This window comes from Acipenser ruthenus, chromosome 21 (genome assembly GCF_902713425.1).
Source record: "Acipenser ruthenus chromosome 21, fAciRut3.2 maternal haplotype, whole genome shotgun sequence".
NCBI lineage: Eukaryota > Metazoa > Chordata > Actinopteri > Acipenseriformes > Acipenseridae > Acipenser > Acipenser ruthenus.
In genome coordinates, this window is record NC_081209.1 from 21,293,189 (window position 1) to 21,316,814 (window position 23,626).

General features: G+C 38.6%; 1 protein-coding gene across 2 annotated transcripts in view; it reads right to left on the minus strand.

The window, feature by feature from the left end:
- Positions 1–1,009: 1,009 nt before the first annotated feature.
- Positions 1,010–23,626, minus strand: part of LOC117429819 (death-associated protein kinase 2-like) — a 34,083-nt gene continuing 11,466 nt past the window's right edge. Inside the window, exons 3-12 of one of the 2 annotated variants that reach the window (XM_058995022.1) lie at positions 19,068–19,289; positions 16,082–16,220; positions 12,262–12,391; positions 9,703–9,751; positions 9,577–9,603; positions 8,609–8,761; positions 8,445–8,490; positions 4,608–4,697; positions 4,451–4,531; positions 1,010–3,839 (exon numbers count right to left, since the gene is read on the minus strand). In XM_058995022.1, coding sequence (XP_058851005.1) covers positions 3,759–3,839; positions 4,451–4,531; positions 4,608–4,697; positions 8,445–8,490; positions 8,609–8,761; positions 9,577–9,603; positions 9,703–9,751; positions 12,262–12,391; positions 16,082–16,220; positions 19,068–19,289 — 1,018 coding nt within the window. In that variant the 3' untranslated portion in view covers positions 1,010–3,758. Of the gene's footprint in view, positions 3,840–4,450; positions 4,532–4,607; positions 4,698–5,650; positions 7,734–8,444; positions 8,491–8,608; positions 8,762–9,576; positions 9,604–9,702; positions 9,752–12,261; positions 12,392–16,081; positions 16,221–19,067; positions 19,290–23,626 lie in introns of those variants that run through there. The other variant, XM_058995021.1, reaches the window with a different exon arrangement.

Consider the following 23,626-nt stretch of genomic DNA (forward strand, 5'->3'; position numbering starts at 1 on the left):
TTACAACAGGAATTACAAGAGGAAGTAAAAATCCTAATACTCAAGTCACAGATATTTGATGTTCAAGATGGTTCAAAAGTGTATCAGACAGATATGCTAGGAGCATCATGGGACAATGGAACAACAGTCGTGGTATGGTTGAGTGTGGTGTGGATGGTTGACATCACCACTGGACATGCTCTGACAGAAAACCCTTGACTCAGCTGCTACAGGACAAGATGTTTTGTGGTGGATAAAATGCCCTCCACCTGCCATATCCTGAACTAAAAGTTAAAGAACAGCTTGGTATGGGTTTGAAACATCACAGTTATGTTAACTTACGCGTTTGTTTTTAATCATTTCACTTATAGTTTCCAGTGTCAGTCACCACATCCTGGTGCTATTTTAAAACGCGGAAGATAAAAGCACCCCTCTCTTTAAACATGGCTCTTTACTATTTTGTTTAGTATTAGAACAGCTAAGTGGTAGGAAGGCTGTGTTTATGCATGCTGTTCTTACACACTGCAGTGATGGTCCTGCGATTGTAACTGTAGATCATTAAGCCAAGTAGAGTCTAGAAGCTACGTGTGAAGAACGGCCGAGTGTTCTCCTGTCATTCTCATGTCTTTTGATTGATGCTGGCCTACATTCTTTGCAATCTGTATTCTGGACATGTTCAGCTTTTAAAGACAGTGATTCAGCTCATTGGTGTGGAAACAAGATTAGTCTTGTACAACTGTTTCATTGAAATACACTGCAACAGACCATTAGGCAGCCAAGGGCAACTTTGGGAACTAGATCATACACCGAGCGGAAACAGTATCAGTTTGATTTTTGATACTTGCAGCTGTCACTGGTGTCCCTTTCCTTATGTTGAAGGTATTCTGATTGTCGTTTTTTTATACTTCAATTATGATAATAAGTTGCTGCAGCTTTCTGGTACCACATTCGTGTACTGGAGGTCAATTTGATCCCAATGGTCTAGCTACAACCAGAACATCTATGTGACATACAGCTCAGAGTAATCCGGTTCCAGGAAACAGCAGTATGTTTTATTAGGAAACAATGACTCGACAAAATGGTAAATGGACTAAATCAGCTGACATCCAGCCAATCCTCTTCAAGCAGACAAAATGTTGAGCTATGATGCAGGTAAAACAATATTTCAACTGTTGCCGATCAGTAGGATCATGTTTTTTGAAGTGCTTTACCTGCAAGAGCAAACAGCTATTATGCAGTTTGTTTGTTTACACACTCTCACTTAAAAGTCAAACCGATTCTCAATCATTGTTTACAGACTTTCACTTGCTAGAGTGACAGGAAAGAATGTTTTGTTGGATGCTCGCTAGGCGACAGCTGAACAGAGAGAAGTATTTACTACACATTCATCTTCTCATTCACCTGATGCATTTCCACTGAGCTGAAGACTGTGTGTGGGTTCCATTTTAATGTGCGTGGCGCTGATGCATGACCTTACAACAGAAGAGGAGCGAATGGGTTAGCACTGGCCAGGCAGCAATTAAAACAGAGCCCAGTTTCTCACCCATTACAAAACTAGGCTAGATTTGCTTTTCTTTTCTAAAAGGAAAAACAAAAGAACTGTTGGTTCCCTATTTTGAAGCCATTGCAAAGATTTTTTTTAAATAAAATCATAACAGTATAAAACTAGCAAGAAACAGCTCAGAACAACAAAGTATCAGATTTTACCATCAACTAAACCTGGGATTGGATTTTAATTATGGCACAGCTACCACATAACTAAAGAAACAGCTCAGAATCAGAAAACTGGTGTGTTAGCATGTTTGCAGTGTTAGCATTCGATAATTGCATCATCGTTTTTGCAGTTTTTGATATTTGGTATATATAACCCTATGGTAAGTTTTTTCTTGCTAGTAATATATAGTTAAAAATATTTTATTTGTTTTAAAATAGTGTGTTAATGTTAAAAAAAAACAAGAAACTAAAATAAATACTAATTTCAAATGTCAGAATAAATGCCATGTTATACGTATTTTCTTTGGGGTAGTGACTCTTTTTAGCTTGCAGTTTGGAATCCCCGTCCCTCCATTATCATCAGGGAGGATGTCATCAATTGTGTGGAAATTCCATCACATCCCTGGTAAATCTGGTATGCAATCCCCGATGTGTGTTCTGCTTGACTTACATGTAATTGTAGTCTAAATCCTAAAATACAAATACACAGAATTTACAAAGAACTAGAATTAGCAAGTGGCAAAAGGAGGTGTCCCACAAAGTAAACATGTGGTTTCAGCTCCACCCATTTTTTTAAGAGAACACCAGAAAATTAAATGTGCAAAAGGGGAAGTTTAACATGAGACTGAAATGCCAGGGTTTGGGTACAGCAAAGTGTAATAAAGCATAGTGAAAGCAAGGTAAGACTAAGGTAAGCATTGTTGCTTTGAAGTATGGTAAAGCATAGTAAAAAAACATGTCAAACCAGGGTAAACTATGGTAAATGCATAGAAAAACTGACTCAACAATCTGCTAATGCATTCTTCACAAGATGAGGACAGCCCTCCCGGGGCTTAGTTTGCCATGTCACTTAAAATCCTTCACTGTAAAAGGGGTCACATTTAAAACGATGTACCCTGGCAACACAGAGGGGGTGTTTTTCATTTATTGTATGAGTCCCTCTTTAGGGAAATAAAGAAACTGAGAATACGCACTTAAAAAGATGGGGAAGGAGCATTGCAGTATACAAGATTATATCAGCTGCTGTCACGGGCACACATTTGCCCATGGCACTGCTTTGAGGATCACTGATCTGAACAGAGTTTGCTCACGTGGGCACAATATGCGGTTTATTTCAGAATAAGCATCCCGCTAGCCATCCAGCTCATTGAGAAGTTGCAATATACTGAACAAGATTGTCAAGACTGTGTAGCCTATTTAAATGTGGGAGTAACCTGTTTTCTTTCAACATGCAGTAATGGTTTATTCAAATGCAGGGAAGACAGGAATGTCCAGGGGATCATTTAAGCAGATTGGTCAATTGAGGGTCAATGGTTCTGGCTCCAGCATTGCACGCATTGCTAACTCAGGATGGTCTATTTTAATGATCAATTGATATTAATACAGCTGGAGCTTTTTAAAGACACACTTATTAACATTATTGCATGCAATAATGTTGGTTTATACATTAAAATTCAATCTGGTTTATACATTAACATCAGTGTTAAGATTTTTAAAATAGACACCGTGGACTGATAATATTTTTGTTGCTGGGAAGGAAATCAGTATCACGTCCAGGAAATGAAGTTGAAAGCAAATTGAATGCATGTATTTTACATAATCCGCTATCCGCTGTTTATATAATCCACTATTTACATGACACTTAATAACTTTGATTTAAGAATATATGTTATGAATTAACATTAGCAAAAATACCCCCCCCCCCCCAAACAAATAAAAAAATCCAGTTATAGCACACTGATACAAAAGTGAACATCAATGATCTTCTTCTGTACTTCAGTCATGTTTCTTAAGCAGAGAGTGTGTTTTGCATGTTCTGCTAAGCCATTGAGCAGTACATATCAAAACCATAAATTTTTCTTGAAAGTCCACCTTGCAAGGCAATTGCTTTCGGTATAAACTGTTCTTAAACTGAATGGCTGTTCTTATAGATGCTAAATTTGATCTAGTCCAGGTTTGGTACCAGCAGTCCATGTTCACACATCCAGGTTCTGCAGCGCAGCTGTTTTGAACTGTGGGCCTCTCAGGATCTCCGATCAGACTCGCACAATCCTGTGAAGACAGAATCAAGACGTGGTGCTTCTCCGTCTGGGTCTCATGGCTCTTCTTCTGAGGGCTTCCTCCTCGGGGTCGCTCTCACAGTCCCTCTGGAATGAGCAGAAGTGAATTTTACAGGAACAAGTCAGCAGCTACTTTTCCAGATACTCTTGTCTACATATTTCTACAGACCACACTCTCAGTGCACTCAGTATTTAACTAATTGTACTCACTTTGAACTAATTTACTTGCAGGGTCAAATATGTTGCTGACCCTAAAACCCATAATGGGGAATTTTCAATTTATCTAACGAGTGATGGATCGTAATATAATTGCCATTCAAATCAATTAAAAACTACTGCCTGAAGTAGACCTGTTAGACTTGACCTTTTTGAATGATTTCAGTGGTGCATCTTAAGATCTCAGTGTAGATATATTGGAGACACCCAATGAATGTAACCATATAAAACAAACAACTTCCCTTATTATTTAGGATCAGCATAAGGCTCCAGCTTCATGTGGACAGTTTGGGATATTTCAAGGTTCAGCTCACATTGCAATGCATTATGGTACTTGTAGTTCCGCTTCTCTTAAAGAGAAAGGTAAAAGGTACTGTGCCTGAATGTATTATGATACGAACCTGAAGCCATGTATCTATTCTGTGAAGTGTACATTCCCATGAAAATACACACACATATAAATACATGTAAATTGTACTTACCATATCATCTTGTTGTTTAATATAGTCTTTTTTCATCATACGTGTCAAATGATTACAGAATGAGACGATACTGAAGGACAGCTATAAAACAAAAAAGGATTTGTTTTAGAGTTTGAGAACAAAAAAAAGACAATCAATGGTTTTGTGATTGTGTTACCTTCCATCTCCTCCTTGCATACTGTCTCTTAAAGTTCTCCAAGTTAATGACAGACTGCCTTCTGACCATTGCTTGCTTTTGGTTTAATGGCTAAAAGAAAACAAACAGTAATCAGATGTAAGACACAGAATTGATGGCGTGCCAAATGTACGAACACTCATACAAGTACCTTGATTTCTTACCTGTTTGCAGCACCAAATAAAACATTTCTATAAAATAACCACTTGACAACTCTGCTCTAGCAATTCAGTGGGATGGAAAATGGATATAAATATCAGAGCCAATAGCAGATGACAGCAGTACCAGCAATGGCACTACCAATAGTGGTCCTGGTATGGCAGCACACTGGTACTGATATTGCATCATAGTCCCATTGGCACACCATTGGTTTGTCAAAATACTGTATGACAATGTTACAGCTGTGGCAGTACTCTACCGATGGCTCCACTATTGCAACTGACCTTGTGCTACCCCTTAGTACGGAACCCCTGCATTGCCATTTCTCCTGCCCTGCACTGACCCTGCAGATTGAATTAGATGTTCTAGTTCAGTATTTGATCAGTAAAAAGATGAAAGTGATTCATGAAGAATGCAATGTCACGTTTCCAGGGATGTTCTGCCCGTTTGCAGGAACTTTGCGGCTTTAGATAGTGTGAAAGAAATATCTACAAATCACAAGTAAACAGCATGATCCCATTGGAACAGCGTTTAGAAACGTGGGAATGACCTGTGCTGTATATGTGTACATAAGGTCAGTCAACAGACCACTATTTGTTCCACATCTGTTCTTGCACTTAACCCTTAATTCTACTACCAGACCCTCCAGAACTCTGATCTGGTCAGATCTTAGAAACAACAAAATGAAAGTAGTTACGTAATATCAATTATAAAAATACATACAAGTAACAATACAGAAAATATTTCTGTAAATACACATGTGAATCTCATATTCTATAACAATACTTTGAACAGATTGTTTTCATACGTTAAAGAGCAATCTAATAATTCTAAACCATCGTGCATTTTAAAGATCTAGGAACTGGTGTAAGTCAACAGTTTTATTGATTTATTGAACAGAAAATACAACAAATACCATGTCAATATCCCCTTCAGTCACAGCGTGCATAATTGTACCATGTTAAGTTTCCTATCTATGTAAAGTATCTATTTTATAATGCATATATGTATTTTTCAAAGTTTGGCAGGGCAACTTCTTGAACTTCATAGAGTTCACACAAACTGTTTTAAAATAAAAAATCATGAGCGAATTATTATTATTATTATTATTATTATTATTATTATTATTATTATTATTATTATTGTTTTTTTGTAGTGATGTCAAAGTTATATATCACTCCAGTCAGTCATTGCTGTCATGGTAACCGATATGACAACACAGACTGACCTTTGTAAAAGAAGGGTGGAGACCCACACAAACAAGGATGCTCAGTGTTGCTATGGATGCTCAGTGTTTTGTGTGACCCACACAAAACACTGAGCATCCATAGCACAATGATAACCTGTTATTAAAGTGGTAGTTCCCAGTGTTTTTAGTACAGACTGGTCAGGCCAACAAAAAATAAAGCCTGTATTTGAATATTGTCAGTGAAAGGCGATCACAATAATCCACGGAGTTACTTAGCCAGCTGCTGAATTTTCTTTTCCATGAATCTTTAATAGAAAATAGCAAATTGGAGCTTTATTGAACATTATAAATTAAGGCTTCTGATTTTCGGTTTTAACCGATAAAAAACGATAAAACACCCCAGATACAAAAAAAATGAAATTGGTGCATATCCAATAAACATCGGAAAAACACTGGAAATGGTTACTCAATTAGTTGACTTCAGTAAATACAGTAACCTACAAAAAAACAATGGCAGTCCCTCCTTCCTGACTTGTATCTCTCATTTATTTGTTCTGAATACTTTAAACCCACCCCACGCGTGCAATATTTAATTACTAGAGCGGAGCATTGTTCTTTCTCGTGAGATTTAAAGCTATTACAGTTCCATAAGGAGTATTTACATGCTCATGGAACTTAAAACACAATTGCAAATTGTGGCGAAATGAAAAAAAATGCCTAACCACACAGAAACCCCAGAAGAATATGCCCGTGATCATAAGGATTTCGTTGTGGAAGACAGCACAGGAACGAAGGTACATGAAGTGTGCAAGTACTGTCGAGTTACTGCACATATTGTGGGAGAAAAAAACTAAAGTAACTGAAAACTAAAATTTCATACAGTATATATATAAAAAAAATACATAAAACTCAAAGAAATAGCTAAATATAGCACCGAAAAATGAAATTAATAAAAACCGAAAAACAGAAGCCCTAATTATAACACACAACTACAATTTTATATAAATAAAAAAGAAAAACAATATATATGTTTATATTAATTACTTTTTAAAAATGTGCAAAATCTACTACGTTTATATTAACACAGCCAAATAGGGCCTCAGATTGAATCACTGACTTCACTCTGTAAGGTCTAAATTCATGCCTGAAAGCAGCTCTCCACTACAAGAGCTGTTTAACAGCTCCTTCAAAGCCTCATTCACATCTTTATTAAAAACAGAAGCAAAATCTCCATTGGAGAAGCTTTCATTGCCATTGTCCATCTGAAAGGAGCTCATTACGTCTTGCACCCACTTCACTTCGGACGAGAGCTCCTGACCCAAGACTTCAAAGTGAGATTTCCGCTCCATGTATTTGCCAGTGATGTCTGTGATGCTGGAGTCCACGGTTTTAATGTCATCTTGCAGGTGTTTTTTCATGGATTCCACTTTGCGGTACTCGTACCGGAGCTGGGAGAGCTCATGCCTCACACTCTCGCTTTCTTCCTTGTACCAGGTCTCCTTTTCATTATAGATGGAAATCAAGGCGTCGATGTCCTCCTGGAGGGAGTCTTGGGCCACTGCTATGGCGCTGACGCTGGTCTCCATTACGGAGACGTCTTCCACCGCAAGGGTGAATCGCTCGAAGTTGACGTAGGTGTTGTTGGGCGGCATGCTTGAATGGGACTTGATGGTGTACTCCTTCAGCCGCTTCGTCTTCAGCTGCCGTCGTTCTGGCTTTTTAGTTTCCAGGAGTTTGGTTTCCTCCATGCTCTCGTGGGTCTTCAGATAGAAGAATGCAGCATTATTGAATTGAAAATACAAAGCAAAGGGAATGGCGTACACATTACACAGTGGCGTTAGTCCAAACTTCAGACACCAGATGCAAAACCGCATTCCGCATTCCACCAGCAAAATCCATTTCCTTGTTATCTTCAGTCCATGCAATAAAAAACACTGTGGTATGATATCCAAGCCAAAGAAAAAAACATTCCAAGAAAATTGTTATAAAACTGGGTGGTGCGTCATGCGTATCCATTGGGTTAGTGTACAACTTGTGTTTAACAGTATTAAATAAAACCTTACTTTCTTCACAAACAAAAAATGATGAGACGTGCCGCTGGCTTGAATGTGGCTATTGATCTAAATGGGTTATAAAATCCCCTTACCTGTAACAGATATCTCTTTGAAACTGTACAGCTGTGCCTTAGTGCCTTACACACTTGAAATTGTACTCCTGTATGCAGACGGTGAATAATGCCCCACCGTCAATGAACTCTGACTTCTTGTAAACGTGCATTATAGCTACTCATTCAAACAAAACAATGCTGTTTTTGCATAGTGCTTTCCCACCTTTATGCTAACATGTTAAAACACACACTATCGTGCATCACTTGTTGCAACAATGCTAGTAAACAAACATGATAAAAATAATGGTGAGGTGAAATAAGTAAAAAATAAATAAAAAAAATCCAACAACAATTTTGGCTTTACCTTAATCCATGGATGATTAAGAGCTTCTTGGATTGTCAGTCTTTTTCTGTAAATTAAAAGTGCATGTTTAAGCATGGCAACCAACTGTATCTAAGTAGCCAATGCTGCTAATGCTAATAAGAGATAACAGATATCAAAGCCTTGGTTATCACACACACACTCACCTAGTGTCTTTCACTAATAACTGCCGTATGAAATTCTTTGCCAGTTCACTGGTGCGGCTGAAGAATTCCTCGTCGAATTCATAATCCATTGCTGAAATGTTTCCAAGAGTCTCCTGCTTTGTCTCGCCTAGGAAAGGGGACGCCCCACTTAATCTGAAAGATATTACAACAGAAGTTAAAAAAACATGAACACATAAAACCTTTTATTAGGTGTGGCGGAGTGTCCCGCCCCTATTTATTATTATTTGTATTTTTGTTTGCGGCGCGGGTAAAAGCGCCGCGTCTTTTATTATTATTTAAAAACCCCGTGAGGATGCATGGCTGATCAGCTACTGATTACTTAAATAGCTGACAGTCATGCATCCTTACCAAACGCGTGCAGACTCTGGCCGGGGGATAATAAAATGATTACCAACTAGTTAATCCCTCGGCCAGAGTATATAAACCTGCAGCTCTCTGCACTTGATGTTGGGGTGTTGGAGTAGAGAGTACGGGGAGCGGAGAGAAGGAACAAAATATTTAAACAAAATACAAACAAAAGGGCACGAGGGCCAAACGAATAAATAAACAAACAAGTAAGTGCCGTGCTGGATTATCCAGCACGTATTAGCAATTGTTTTTTAAATATTATTCCTTCTCTCCGCTCCCCGTACTCTCTACTCCAACACCCCAACATCAAGTGCAGAGAGCTGCAGGTTTATATACTCTGGCCGAGGGATTAACTAGTTGGTAATCATCTTATTATCCCCCGGCCAGAGTCTGCACGCGTTTGGTAAGGATGCATGACTGTCAGCTATTTAAGTAATCAGTAGCTGATCAGCCATGCATCCTCACGGGGTTTTTAAATAATAATAAAAGACGCGGCGCTTTTACCCGCGCCGCAAACAAAAATACAAATAATAATAAATAGGGGCGGGACACTCCGCCACATTAGGATACTATTGATACCCATAACACTAGATACTTACAATATATAGGTGATGACTCCAATACTCCTAAAAAAAAATCAAACAGAAACAGATGAATTAATCATACTTTAAATAAAATACTAACACTGTAATATAAACACATTTTAAAGGTTAGAAAAGGCTTACCACATGTCTGCAGGCAGTCCCAGTGGTTCATAGTTGACGATTTCCGGAGCTAAAAAAATAAAAGAATACAGTTATCATTATACCACTTGTTTTCAATCTGTATTTTCACACAGGGTTTAATCTATCATCTTCCTATTATTACTTCAGTTTCTCTAAAAAGGACCTTGGCTTGTGATCTCGAAGGCTGTTAGGAAAGATTTGGATTACATATAAGAAGAAGGAATGTGAAAAGCCATAGATGCCTCCACCTGCATGTGTGCCTTTTGTCTTTTTTAACATAAAACCTAAAGTAAAAGCCCTGCCACTTGGGAGTGCAGGGTGAGTCATGGAAGTTAGGAAGGGTTAGTTTGCCTTCAACTGAGCATTCGACGACTCTACAAAAGTTTTGCATCACCTGGAATTACAGGACTGAGACATAAAATACATATCTTATGGAGGCTGTGTGGTCCAGTGGTTAAAGAAAAGGGCTTGTAACCAGGAGGTCCCGGTTCAAATCCCACCTCAGCCACTGATTCATTGTGTGACCCTGAGCAAGTCACTTAACTGCCTTGTGCTCCGTCTTTCGGGTGAGACGTAATTGTAAGTGACTCTGCAGCTGATGCATAGTTCACACACCCTAGTCTCTGTAAAAGTCGCCTTGGATAAAGGCGTCTGCTAAATAAACAAATAATAATAATATATATATATATATAGTTTTTGCTCAAAGAGTCAACTTCCCAACGTTTCAGTATGTTTAACATGCCTTTGTCATGGGAAAGTGTTTGAAAACAAACATTGGAGGTATTTATAGGCTTTTGAGGCCATGGAACATAATTTAGATCTTTCATTAACATCATGAAATCAAAGAAACTACAAAATGATATTGCAAAAGCCTACCGGAAGCCAAAATAGTAGCACAACTACAAAGTGGTATGTAATTCAATATGTTAACATAATATTATTCAGCAGGTTTCATTTGATTTTACTGTACTGCTACCATGGCTTCTGTGCCAGGAGGCCATCATTTGGCTAGATCGGTACCTCTGAGGTGACATTTGTAGCGAAATATTTTCACTTAATAGCCTTGACTTGAATTTATAAAACAACATTTTGTTGTAATAATACCTGTATTGTTAAAAAAAACTGCTACAATATATACGATACGATATATATATATATATATATATATATATATATATATATATATATATATATTGTAAGACAGCAGGGAGGGAGGTTAAAATCCTCCGTGTGTAGGATATGTGCGCAGGCACCTTTTTTTGTTAGTTTGCTTTATTGTTTGATTGTTTTGTTTTATTGTTTAATTTTGATTTGTTAATTGTTTTATTATTAATCATCCCCTGCACCTGGTGCTTATTATTAAATTAGAGCCAGGTGCAGGGTATAAAAAGAGAACAGACAGTTTGTTTGAGGCTGCTGAGGAGAAGGAGGCTGGAGGGGTGCTCTGCTTCCAAGCAGTCGTGAATAAGTAAGTGCAAAGAAGAGTGCATTTTGTTGTTTGGCAGGTAAACGGCTTAGCCGTCCTGTGGGTGAGTTAGGTTCCTGCGGTGTTTAGCTAGTGCTCATTGAAGAGCTAGGTGTTTCTTTTGTGGTTTGTTTATTTTTGTGTTTTTGTGTTTATTAAAAAAATAGCGCAACCGCGCTTGAAAAATCAATTTCTGGTGTCTGGGTCAAGTTTTTAAAGGGGCAAGAACCGTGAGTGGTGCCGGCCAGTTCACATTTGGCTCCAGAAGTGGGAGCAGGCAAGGGTAGCTCCGCAGTCTCCCAAGCCAGAGGGGGAGGAGCTGCTGCCGCCCGAGCCAGAGGGGGAGGAGCTGCCCGAGCCAGAGGGGGAGGAGCTGCCGCGGCCCGAGCCAGAGGGGGAGGAGCTGCCCGAGCCAGAGGGGGAGGAGCTGCCGCGGCCCGAGCCAGAGGGGGAGGAGCTGCCCGAGCCAGAGGGGGAGGAGCTGCCGCCGCCCGAGCCAGAGGGGGAGGAGCTGCCCGAGCCAGAGGGGGAGGAGCTGCCGCCGCCCGAGCCAGAGGGGGAGGAGCTGCCGCCGCCCGAGCCAGAGGGGGAGGAGCTGCCGCCGCCCGAGCCAGAGGGGGAGGAGCTGCCCGAGCCAGTGGGGGAGGAGCTGCCACTGCCCGAGCCAGAGGGGGAGGATTTTAACCCCCCTCCCTGCTGTCTTACTATATATATATATATATATATATATATATATATATATATATATATATATTTTCGATTTTAAGAAGCAAAATTAGTTAATTCTGTAGGGTGATGCAAAACTTTTGGCCACAGCTGCAGGCAGTGACTTGACCTTTCCTCCTGAGATCAGTAGCTTGGTTTGGTGGGTGGAAAGAGGCTGTTGGCTTGACATCAGGAATGAAGCTTGTCCATTGATCTTCAGACAACATTCAAGGTGGGCAATTAGACAAAAAAATTATTAAACAAACAAAGGAAATACAAGATTATATTCCAAAACCATGACAAATTGATCTGACATCTCAACCCTTTTTTAAAAATGTTTTATCTTTCTATAAACTGACTGGACATTGTACGTTATTTTGGGCACTTGCCGACAAATTCTGGAGTTCCAAAAATGTTTTTGAACTCAACTCCATCTTCGATTTTGTGAGCCAGGCCGAAGTCAATCAGTTTGATACGTGGCAAAGGAACGTTCTTATCCAGAAGCATTATGTTTTCTGGCTAGAAAAAGAACAAAGAAAGGGTTGCTGTTATTATATTCAACAAGAAGATCGATCACACAACTGAATTCTTTAGAATTTTTGTCTTTATCCAGCACAGGCTCCTGGATTGTAGAGCTGTAAAGTCAAGCCTTATTCCTTTACTGAAAAACCCACAGAATTGGTAAACAATCATTTAACTACAAGATGGAACTGCAACTGAAAGCCAGCGTTTCCCCATCTGCTTCATCAGGGCTAGCATTTTAACTCATGCAGAGAGTTCCTGATTACTTTCACAATTCTAGGTTTGTAATGCTTGACCTCTCCATTTCTGGCGTTGTTTTTTCAACTTTAAAGAAGAAAATACCAAACCCTCATTCAACAACAAACCAAACAAACATTTCAAATGATTATCTGACGTGACTCATTGTAAAATGAGAGGCTACTACGTGTGACTGTGTATGTGACTCTACATGCCACTATAGTTTACTACTGTATAATATACTAGAATATTCAAAAACAGTGGTTTCTCTTGCAGTCCATTTCAAGAAGATCCTTAATTACTTAAATCAACTATGTTAACCCATTAAAGACTGCTGAATTCAACACTTAAGGACATGGTTGGGAAAAGGAATGGATTGAAAGTGCCACAAGAGAGATCCACTGTATTATAGTAATCTAGAGTTTTGTTAAATTAAGAATAGTGTAGCATATTTTTATATGGAACTTTAAATCCAGCAAAGCAGTCAAAATGCAACTACAGTATTTGCATAACTGGCCATACTGACACAATATTATCATTTCCACTGCTCAAGACTATCAGCTATCCAAAAAAGTTATGCATTTCTGTGTTTTGAATGTATGTTAAATATCTATTTTGCACAAACAAATGCAAACTGCTGCATCTCATAACTAGTGGCGATAGAGCTACATATATATCTTATTCTACGTGGAAGTGTGACTCAAAACCCCACTAGAAGAGTTTATTAAAATTGCTGCTTCCTGTTCCTGTTATCTTACAGCTGCAGAGTAGAGGATTCCTGGTGAATGTTTCATTATATATATATATATATATATATATATATATATATGCATTTGTTTAATGCATGTTGTTGTTTTTTTCTTCTTCTAAAAAGATACCACAAAATACATTTTCCATAGCATCAGACAGAAAGAAGCCACTAACCAAGTTCAGGAAGTGTACTTGACGTCTTTTAGAGATGAATATCTATCTAACCTAAGTAACCACCAAATTAGCTGGTTCGATTTGAGCAGTTTATTTTTGCCTCGTGGTTGTATATGCTGATGTTCTGGTTGTTCGGTACAGAATAAAAAAACAAAACCTTTGTTTGTCAGCGCTTCACTGAAGTGAGCAACACCCACATTCAAACTGATCCCACTGTTCCCTCAGGAGCATCACATTAGCTTGTTTTGAAAGTAGTCTGGGAGTTATTAAAACTATAAATACATGCTGTCAGTATATTCCAAAAACACAGAGAACAGCTAACTGACAGATGATAGAGTCCACTTAACATCCCTTCTAAAAGTTTACTGTGCATACCACTGTAGTAAAACCCAGTGAAAGCGTGATTAAGCACAGGCATGTAAATGAAATAGAAGTATGGTAAAGCATTGTTAAGCATAGAAAATACACAGTATACACATGGTAAACTGAAAAAAGGCCAGTGAATATTTGACATGGTAAACTAAGACATGTTTCATTCATGTAAAAGGGGAAAAAATTAAATTCTAAACAATATTTTTCAAAATGGCAGTTAGTGTTTATTTATCTCAGCTAAATATATTCACATGTACGGGGCATTTATGAAAACAATCAACCAGTTAAAGTAAATCTGCAATCTCAGCTGGTGTCATGAAATATGCTGCTATTGAAATTCGATATTGAACTGCAGGCAAAGGGAACCACACTGCTGTCTTCCCAGAATCCTAAATTGGCATCATCCCGGAATCTGAAGCCTTTCCTTCTCATTAACAATCCCTCTCAACTATGCAGACCATGTCGCCAAGGACAATCACGAAGAATGGCTGGCATTGTGGGGTCTGATTATTTAATGGAAGTCTTCAGGTTCTGCATCAACACACTCTTCATTGAATCATTCCCTCTAAATATCACTCATTACTGCTACAAATTTCCCCACAAGTCAATTGAAGAAGTAATTCCGGTTTCTGGCAGAACTTAATGTCCTGCTCCAAGGTCTGCTGGTAGACTGCTGGGTACAGAAGGCTAATCAACTTAGTTTGCTTGGCACTCACTTGAAAGCTTCTGACCCAAATGGGGTTCGTTTTGCCTTAATAAGACTGAAAGCTGCAGAAAATCATCTGACATATTCTCACTGTGTGCGTGCGTGTGTGTGTGTCATTTTAACTTTGTATCCCCATGGGCTCCTGTCTTTTCTTAGAAAGCGGTTTTGTGTGATAGCAATTCTTTGCTTGCTGAGATTCACTACAAATACAGGAGGTGCCGGCAGGTCTTCTGATATCCAAATGGTTAAATAGTCACACTGCCCACTGACTTATGAAAGATAAGCACAAAAAAACATAAAATTAAATATTAGTAATAGGCAATTTAATTGTATAAGCAAGTTGGTAGTTTTGCTTCCATAGAACTCTACAGAAGTCTCTGGAATCCAGTAGACAGCACAGAAACACAGGCATGTTCAAAACACCAAAGCACAGCTAAAACATGAATGTGTAAAAAATTGGCAGGGTGTAAACATTAAAATGAAAATTGGCACCACTTAAAGTGCTGGAACATGTGAGTAAACTGAACTAGATTTGCAACATTTTTAAACCTGCCCCAGTGTGTCTGTAGGAATGCCCACTAATTTGTATTGCCTGCTGCCTGTTATTGTATTCACAAGGGAGCCTCAACCCCAGGGTTTTATTTCCTTTGGATTGGTAACTCCTTGAAAACAAAACTCCAAAGAGCCTGGTACTTGAACTGTGAACCTGCTATTGCATACTGCTCCCGACCCCAGAATGCACGAGAAAGAGACTTCCCAGAAACCATTCAACACCCTCCAATTGGCTCGCTCCTGTACCAAGCAATCCAACAACAGCAAGTGGCTGTGGTCTTTCTGTCAGCACTGGATAGTGATAATTACAGGAAAAAATCGGAAGCGTTCTACATGGACAAAATGTTTCAAAAACAAAAAACTGTGTGTCTATTCCTTTTAGATTTATTATGATTATGTCTTACATCATTTCTCGCAGTCAGAAAGGCAGCACTTCCAGAGGTGCAGAAGATAAGTTAGCTAAGACTTGAACTTTGATTGTATAGTGCCTGGTATTTATTCACTTTTATAGGGTCAATAACCCTATAAAAAAGTGTTTAAATGATCTTATCATTTCCCATAAGTCATTTAGCTATTGATCTTTTCTGTTTTCTAGATGTAATATTTCAACTTCAACTCAGGTGAAGCCCATTTATCCCGCCATAATGCTGTACGTGTTGAGTATAAACAAGAAAGGGGGCCAATAATAATTATAATTACAAGTACAATTACATTGTTTGGTGAAATCATTGTTCCAGAATGTTTTTTTTTTCAATACTTGTCTTAGGGTCATATGTTCAAGCACAGATGTGTCAATCTGAGCTCTAAAGCAACACCCTTTTTATGACAAGAATTAACTTTGTTATTCGTTGCAGTGCTGTTAAGTACATGCGCAAACAACATCCTGACGAACCAACCTTGAGATCAAAATGTGCGATTTTCCTGGAGTGCAGATAGTTGACCCCGTCGAGTATTTGTTTCATGAACTGGGTCGCTTCTTCTTCACTCAAAGACTCTTTCTGTGCCAGGAAATCAAACAGCTCCCCTCCAGACACCCTGAAACCAAGCAAACAAGATGTGAAGAACCACTGTCAATCGAGTGTATCTAGACACAGTCAAATCACAAATATTCTGGCTGGTATTTAGTCACCGTTATAGGGTCAATAACCCTACATAAAAATAACTTAATATCTCCCACAGGTCACTGACATTTTTTTTTTTTTTTTATATTTCAACTTGAACTCAGGTGAAGCCCATTTGAGTATAAACACCACTCACAAAGCTTAAAACTATGTAGGGTCAGGTGAGGTCACAATACCTGCAGCGGACCATAGTGTTGTTTAGAAAGGATCCATAGCAACATGATAATAACTAGTGATTGTTGTTATTCTATTGAGACACAACAACGTTATACAAGGCCCCCACCATTAATGTATTACTATGATGTACGTTCTTTTTATAGCTGTATCAAACAACCAGTCTTTTTCTGGCCATTTGTACATTAGGAAACAACAACAATGGATTAGTGATGCTGCAGACCTGCATTAGTAAAATACATCTTTTGATAAATGATCAGGATCAAATGATAATGGAGCCACCGTGTCTGCTTCTGTACAAAGAACTGCCCTGCTCTCTTCTCTTCACTAGACTGGAAAGCGTCTCGTTACTTGACTTCTGTTACATTTAGTTGTGCAGCTTCGTAACACTACATAACTAGCTCAAGAAATTTAAACAAGTAATAACATGGTCTTTATGCTGACAGATATTGACGATCTATAGCTAGTACAACTAGTAAAATCAATTATTTATGAATGTAACACACACACACATATAATAACCTTATTACAAATGGGGGTGTGGGTTGCATTAACCATTCTGTAATGCTGACACTAAAGTACAGACACACCTTAAAAAAGACTCATGATTTTGTAATGCTTTTCAAATCACACTATTGAAAGGTTTCTACTGCTCACTCACAGACTATTGGACAAACCTTAGAATCATGTGATTTCTAGAGTCACAGATTCCAAACCCTGTTGGTACTGAAACCCAGGGTTATGAAACAGAACTTGAACCTCACAGGAAAGCAGCCAGTGTTTCATTAGCAATGTACAGAAACAGTGCAGAGGAAGAATGTTTGTGTGAAGCCACTGTCTGTTCAGTCCTATGGTGCAGTTGGGCAGCTAGTCTTTAGACTTTGAATTTTACACATTCTCTTCAGAATGCCACACCGCTGCACTCTGCCCTGTCAGTCTGCCCAGAACGCACACGCCACCCTTTTAGAGTCTAAACACTAGGGCATTAATCATCTCTAAAATTTATGGGAAGGGTTACATCATAGCTCACAGCGTTTGGCTTGCTTCCACTTCTTTGTTTCCTGCTTTTTGTCCATTTTATTCTAGGGATATAACTATTTGAAATCAGCTGTCACTGAATTTATTTATTTATTTATTTATTAATTATTTATTTACAGTGATGTTTGATTTTCTAGTGCCAGTAAAATTTTACACAGATTTTCATTATGGCACATTTTCAAGTTCAAATTTTTTTTTTAAATATTTAAAACTGTACAGGGAATGTGAATGTATAGAGCTACAGTATTGTGGAAACCACATGTACTTGTAAGCGTCTTGTACATGGGTGCTCAATTAAAACAACAGCTAAAGCTGCAAGTCCATGCGTTTCATTTAGTCCACCGCCCTGCCCACAATGCACACTCTATAATCACTTAAGCAGCCAAATATCAGTCATTTAGCAAGCATACACCTTCTTTACTTTCACACCTTAAACTCAATGCACACTGCATTGTGCTGATTACAGGTTGCCTGATAGTCCCATGTTTTGACAGCTGTTATTGTGTTAATATAAGATATGGAGATGTAATGCCCACTACACTGATCTCCTATGGTAACTGTAATGTAAGACTGTAGACATACCTCCCTCCCATTTACTGTACCCAGTGGTAATATATACCCATACAAGCCTGCACTTTTCAAACAGAAACTCAAAGAAACATGGCTGCTTTTAACCTTTTACATACCAGGGTTTATATATCAGACCCTGGTGTCAGATTACTGTACAACAGGTTCCAAGTCACATTTTGCTTGAGAAGTTAGCGTGAAGCACAGAAATCAATACATACATTTATACTGAGGCATACAGGGTGACAATCACACTTTTGCTCGGTGTGATTGTTTATATGCTTACATTAACTTGTGTTTTAATGTGTAATGTTCTGTGTAAATTCACCACGTACTTCAAAGTGACATTGACACCATTTTTTCTGATCTGAGAAAAACACCAATTAAAGTTACCAACTTGAAATAAACAAATAGGGAATTTAACTCAGAAGCTTCTTAAGTTCTTAAATATTCTTAAGTTGTTTATTTTATTATCACTTTTGAGTAAAACGCTTTGTGAATTTTCCCCTTTGTGTTTTGAGGTGCAATAGATAGCTGTAAAATATATTACTGGGAATACTTGAGGATGGGATGATCCTTTCTTTTGTGGTAGAGCATATCTCAGGAGCTCCCTGGAAAGGAGACCTGTAGTCCCAGGTAGTAATATCCATTGAAGTAAATAAACACTTACCACATAGACAAACAGGGTTAAAGCAAAATGCTTTACAACTAGGGAGTTTGCATTGCTTTAGCATTACGTTGCTAGATTAGGTGCAGCCAAATGGAGATAACAGGGTGTAACATACAGTACACTGTGTCTTTTAAATGATACATAGGAAGCCAATGTGAAAAAAGTGACCTGAAAAGTTGCAATAATTCAGAAGTTTGACAAGCAAGGAGTTCCGGTTTCAAGAAGGCGGTGTTCTGTGAAACAAATGCATTCTTTCCTGTTCTCGCTTTCCTTATCCCCTGAAGAAAAGAAGGAAATCCTCTCCAGACTTACAGCTCAAGAATGAGCACCGTGTCGGTCCTGTTCTCATAAACGTCGTGCAGGGTGATGATGTTGGGATGCTGGATCTGCTGGAGGATGTTGACCTCGCGCTCGATTTCCTCCCGCCTCACCCCCCTCCGGCTGGCACGGCTCTGGCGCTTCTTGATGAACTTGGCAGCGTACTCAAGCCCACTGCTCTTCTCCTTGCACTGCTTCACGATAGCAAACTGCCCGCTACAGAGACACAAAAATATCCATTAGCGTTGTGTTCACAAACAAAGCTTCCCTGTGTTTTTGAATTTCAGAATACTGTGTCTGGCTATTCAATATTCTATTTAAAAAATATTAAAAACACTCAACACCCAAGTCGGTCCAATACAAAAAAGGTATTAAAAAATAAACCTAAGATTAAGAAGTTTCTAAACGTTACAACTTAGAAAGATGCAAATAACGTAATTTGCCACTTCATGTTTATATTATTTTATTTTAACCTGAAATGTACTCACTCTGATGTTTGATGCTGAATGTCCCACAGAAATGTAAGACAAACAACGGTCAATTGCTATTTAATTGATAACCACTGGACGCATCAAGTGGCAAGTGACACTATCTTGCTTCACGTTTGTTTATCCAAACTGTACTGTATCACGCTATCACAGCGTAACAGGATATGGAATTCCAAAACAATTGAGATTCCACTTGTCATGTAATTCAGGATAACAATAATGCAACTCAATCAGGGGGAAATCAAAAGAATAAAACTGTGTATTCTGTGACGTCAGTCTCTCAAAGTGTTTGATCTCACACCTGGAAACCAAAAAGGTCACAGGCCGAGGTCACAGTAAAAAGCCAATTTTCACGAGTCTATTTTGAAGTCTAAAACAGTGATGGATCTAAACACCACTGCACTTGAACCCGATATTATTCCTGCTGGGGTTTTTCACTTGGCGTGATTTACTGACCCACTTACTATTAGCATCACAAAAAACAACTAAACACAGAGGAATGAGGTCCGCAAAACAGCAGGTTTGTAAAGAGCAGTTGCATCAAAATCTGGCACTGTTTACATTATTATTACAGACCCTGTATCCTCAAGGAGACTTACTTACACCCCTGGAGAGGTCATTGAGCCTATGGAGTGAAACAAGAGATATTTTCCTATCAAGAACATCATCTGCTAAGTGGTGCAGTTTTAACTACAACCACCAGACACAGTGAGCCTGCTCAATGTACAGTAGCTTGGGAACAGTTACCCCACAAGCAGGTGTGCAGAGCAAACAGACTGCATTTGTGATTTACAGTACATGTACCACGCAACGCCCAGTCCTGCTACTGTCCTCCCTCGAGGGAAAAATAAGGGATGGTGATTCAAAGGTCAGACACTTTTACAATGTTTCCAAATAGTCACAGCACGTTTTCACTCTCGCAGGAAACTCAGAGCAGTACACATAGTCACTGCAGATTCACACCATTGGGGGGCTGCTGTGTGGAAGTGAGAAGGGCCCACTCTGACCTACAAACCAGTTTTATTGTGTTAATTTAAAATCTCAGGGTGTATGTTCTTAAAAATGAACCAATTACCCATTGGCAGGAAGACATTATTGGACGAGCAGGAAAACCAGTGTTCAGGGATCAAGCAGCACTTGTATATTGTTCTAAAGGTATTTAGCCCCATAATAATAATAATAATGAACAAATAGGTTAATACACCACCCAGAATAAACCACAGCTGGCTTTCAGAGCACTTTACAGCACTTGGGATTCACCATGGATTGCATCAACTACTTCTTTTTAGGGGTAATCCTGGGATAACCACAAATAGTTGATGCAATCCAGGGTGATACTCCTTTACTGTAAAATGTTCAAAGCAGCTCCAGCTGATGGGTTACACTGACAGGATGTACTGTAGGGTGATCAAATCAACCCCTTAGTAGAAATGTAGTCATATGTTTCAAGTGTTTTTAAATTGGGTGTTTTTTAAGCTTTACTCCAATAAACTGAAGAAGAATAGTCAGACTGAGATGATCTTTTGTCCACATGCACTCCACCAGAAATTATTTTTTATCTCAAGGACGTACTTAGAAAAGCATAATGTGCAGCAATTAACTCTCTCTTGTCGCTGACTAAATTGAGTAGTGCTGTAGCTATAAATACATGTCTGTCTGCTTCGCTATTTTAGCAGAGCAGACCCTGAACTACTGTACCATCTAAACCAGCAGAACTGAGATCCTCAGTCACCTGCATTACTGTATGTTAAGGATATTGACTTCTTCTTAAATGTCTTGGTTCCCATTGTGGTTTCATGTCTAAGGCAAAGATACACTCATATAGTAAACCCTCATAATCTCACTTAGAAATATACATTTGTATAAAATAAACAGGCAGGAGTTTACCTTGAAAGAAAACTTGTTTATACTTTCCAGTGTGTTGTAGGAATCCCTTCAATTTCAATACCTTGTTACCTGCCTTCATATAAAGAAGGCAATTAGGAACCAGCCAATTCAGTGCTTTATAGTCTCGCTAAGGTGACAAGTATCAGACAGTGGTGCAGGACATAACCAGAGACAAGCGGTTTCATAGGAAAGGAGCATCAATCTTACAAACAACCCTGCTGGCACTCAGCAAACAAGCTTCCGGCTGGTACACTACTTAGAAGACAACACAAAAGACAGAAAACCAGAAAAACTGCTTCCTTTAAAGAGCATTATGATCCCTGCTCACAACACTGAGGCCAGGTTAAGTAATACTTCAGTCTAGTGCAGAGTTGAAGTGTATGTTAACACACTCTTAATGCTAAAAACCTGCCGAGAAACAACTTAGGTGCACTCGTTTTAACAAGTGTGACAGTGAATAACCAAGGAGCAAAAAAAAAAAGTCAGTCAATGATCAGCTTTTACAGTTTAGGAAGGGTAAACTTAATATATTGAAATATTTGTTGATTCACAGCAAAATGAACTACACAAACAGGAAGTTCTGATAAGCAGCAAGACCCTTATCTCGGCTTTACAAAGTATGCTGATGTTCTGTCTTAGATATACGTCTTTGTGACAGGACAGCGTCACTAGCATTGGTGTTTTAAGAACATAAGGAAGTTGAGAGGAGGCTATTCAGCCCATCTTGCTCGTTTGGTTGTTAGTAGCTTATTGATCCCAGAATCTCATCAAGCAGCTTCTTGAAGGATCCCAGAGTGTCGGCTTCAACAACATTTTGACCAGGAAGGGAGACTCAGTTGCAGCTTTAAATCATACTTTTTTTTTTTTAAATTCTGTAAATGCTTATGAATACATTGTTGCCATAGAAAGGCATACTTTTTTTAAATCCTTATAGCCAGGTCTAGGTTTAAGATTTAGCTGAATGATGTAAATCCCACCATTTAAAAAAGACAAAGATGATTTGGAGTTCAACTTCTAAAATCTGCGCACAGTGAACAACGTATTTTAATAGTTTATTATAGCTAACAGCATTTTTCAATTTTTGAATTCAGCAGTAGGCTATTGCTTTTGCATTGTTTTAATTATTTGGCAGCTGTTTTCTGCAGTGCAGGAAGTACATCTGCTTAAATAGTTCAGCAAGCTGGGACTGTCAACAGAGGTTCAGTCAGAAAACATTTCACTTACATATTCAACGCTTAATTGAAAACAGTTATAATAAGATACAACTTTGGGTAACACTATCTGAAGCTGATCTCATTGTGCAAAGAAACATAACCACTTAGATTGAGAATGACGTAAGTAAGTGTAATGGCATTACAGGGAACGTCTTGTAATCACTTCCAATTTTTTGCAGTTAATGCTACAGCATTTTGAATACTTGATCAGTAAATGTGTTGGAAACTCATGTATCAGCCTTGCTTCTGAATAGAACAGATATATCAGGTTTAAAAGACACACACTGTATTGTGACTAAAGACAACAGCATATCGCTGACAAGAAAAGAACATTGAGATCTAAAATTCAGTAGGAATAACCGTAGCTACCCTGACAAGGTCAATCAGAAAGAGAATGGAAAAGCTGGGGGGAGGGATGCTGCTTCCCATCTGTTTTTTTCTGCGAGCGAGTAAACTCAGACACCACTTCCTCATGCAGTCCAGTTCCTGATTAGATACACACTACCCTAAAGATAGAAGCTGCCTTCAGACTGCTATGTTTGGAATGCTCACCAGTTGCTGTTGGAACAAAAAAATACTAGGCCACAGACATGCATTGGGGTGCAGCTTGGCAGCAAGTTCATTAAAGTGGCAACTGCCTCATAAGATAAATGCATGTTAAATGAACATGGGTATGCATGGGTCCCTTATCTCCAGTGTTTGGGAATAGTCTGAAACATTGGATAACAAGTTATTATCTCATGACATAACTCAAGAGTAAATCTAAGGTTCATTTAGATTTTTATTTTATTTTATATGTTCAGTTTTGGTTTATTATATTTGCTCTAATACATGACAGCTGAATAAAAAAGAAAGACGTGTAGCTTAATACAATCCTGATGTCAAATGTTATTCTATACAGACTTCAGTGTTGAACAATTTTAAGACTGTTGAAAACCATCATCTTGTTTCACTCCCTCACTTC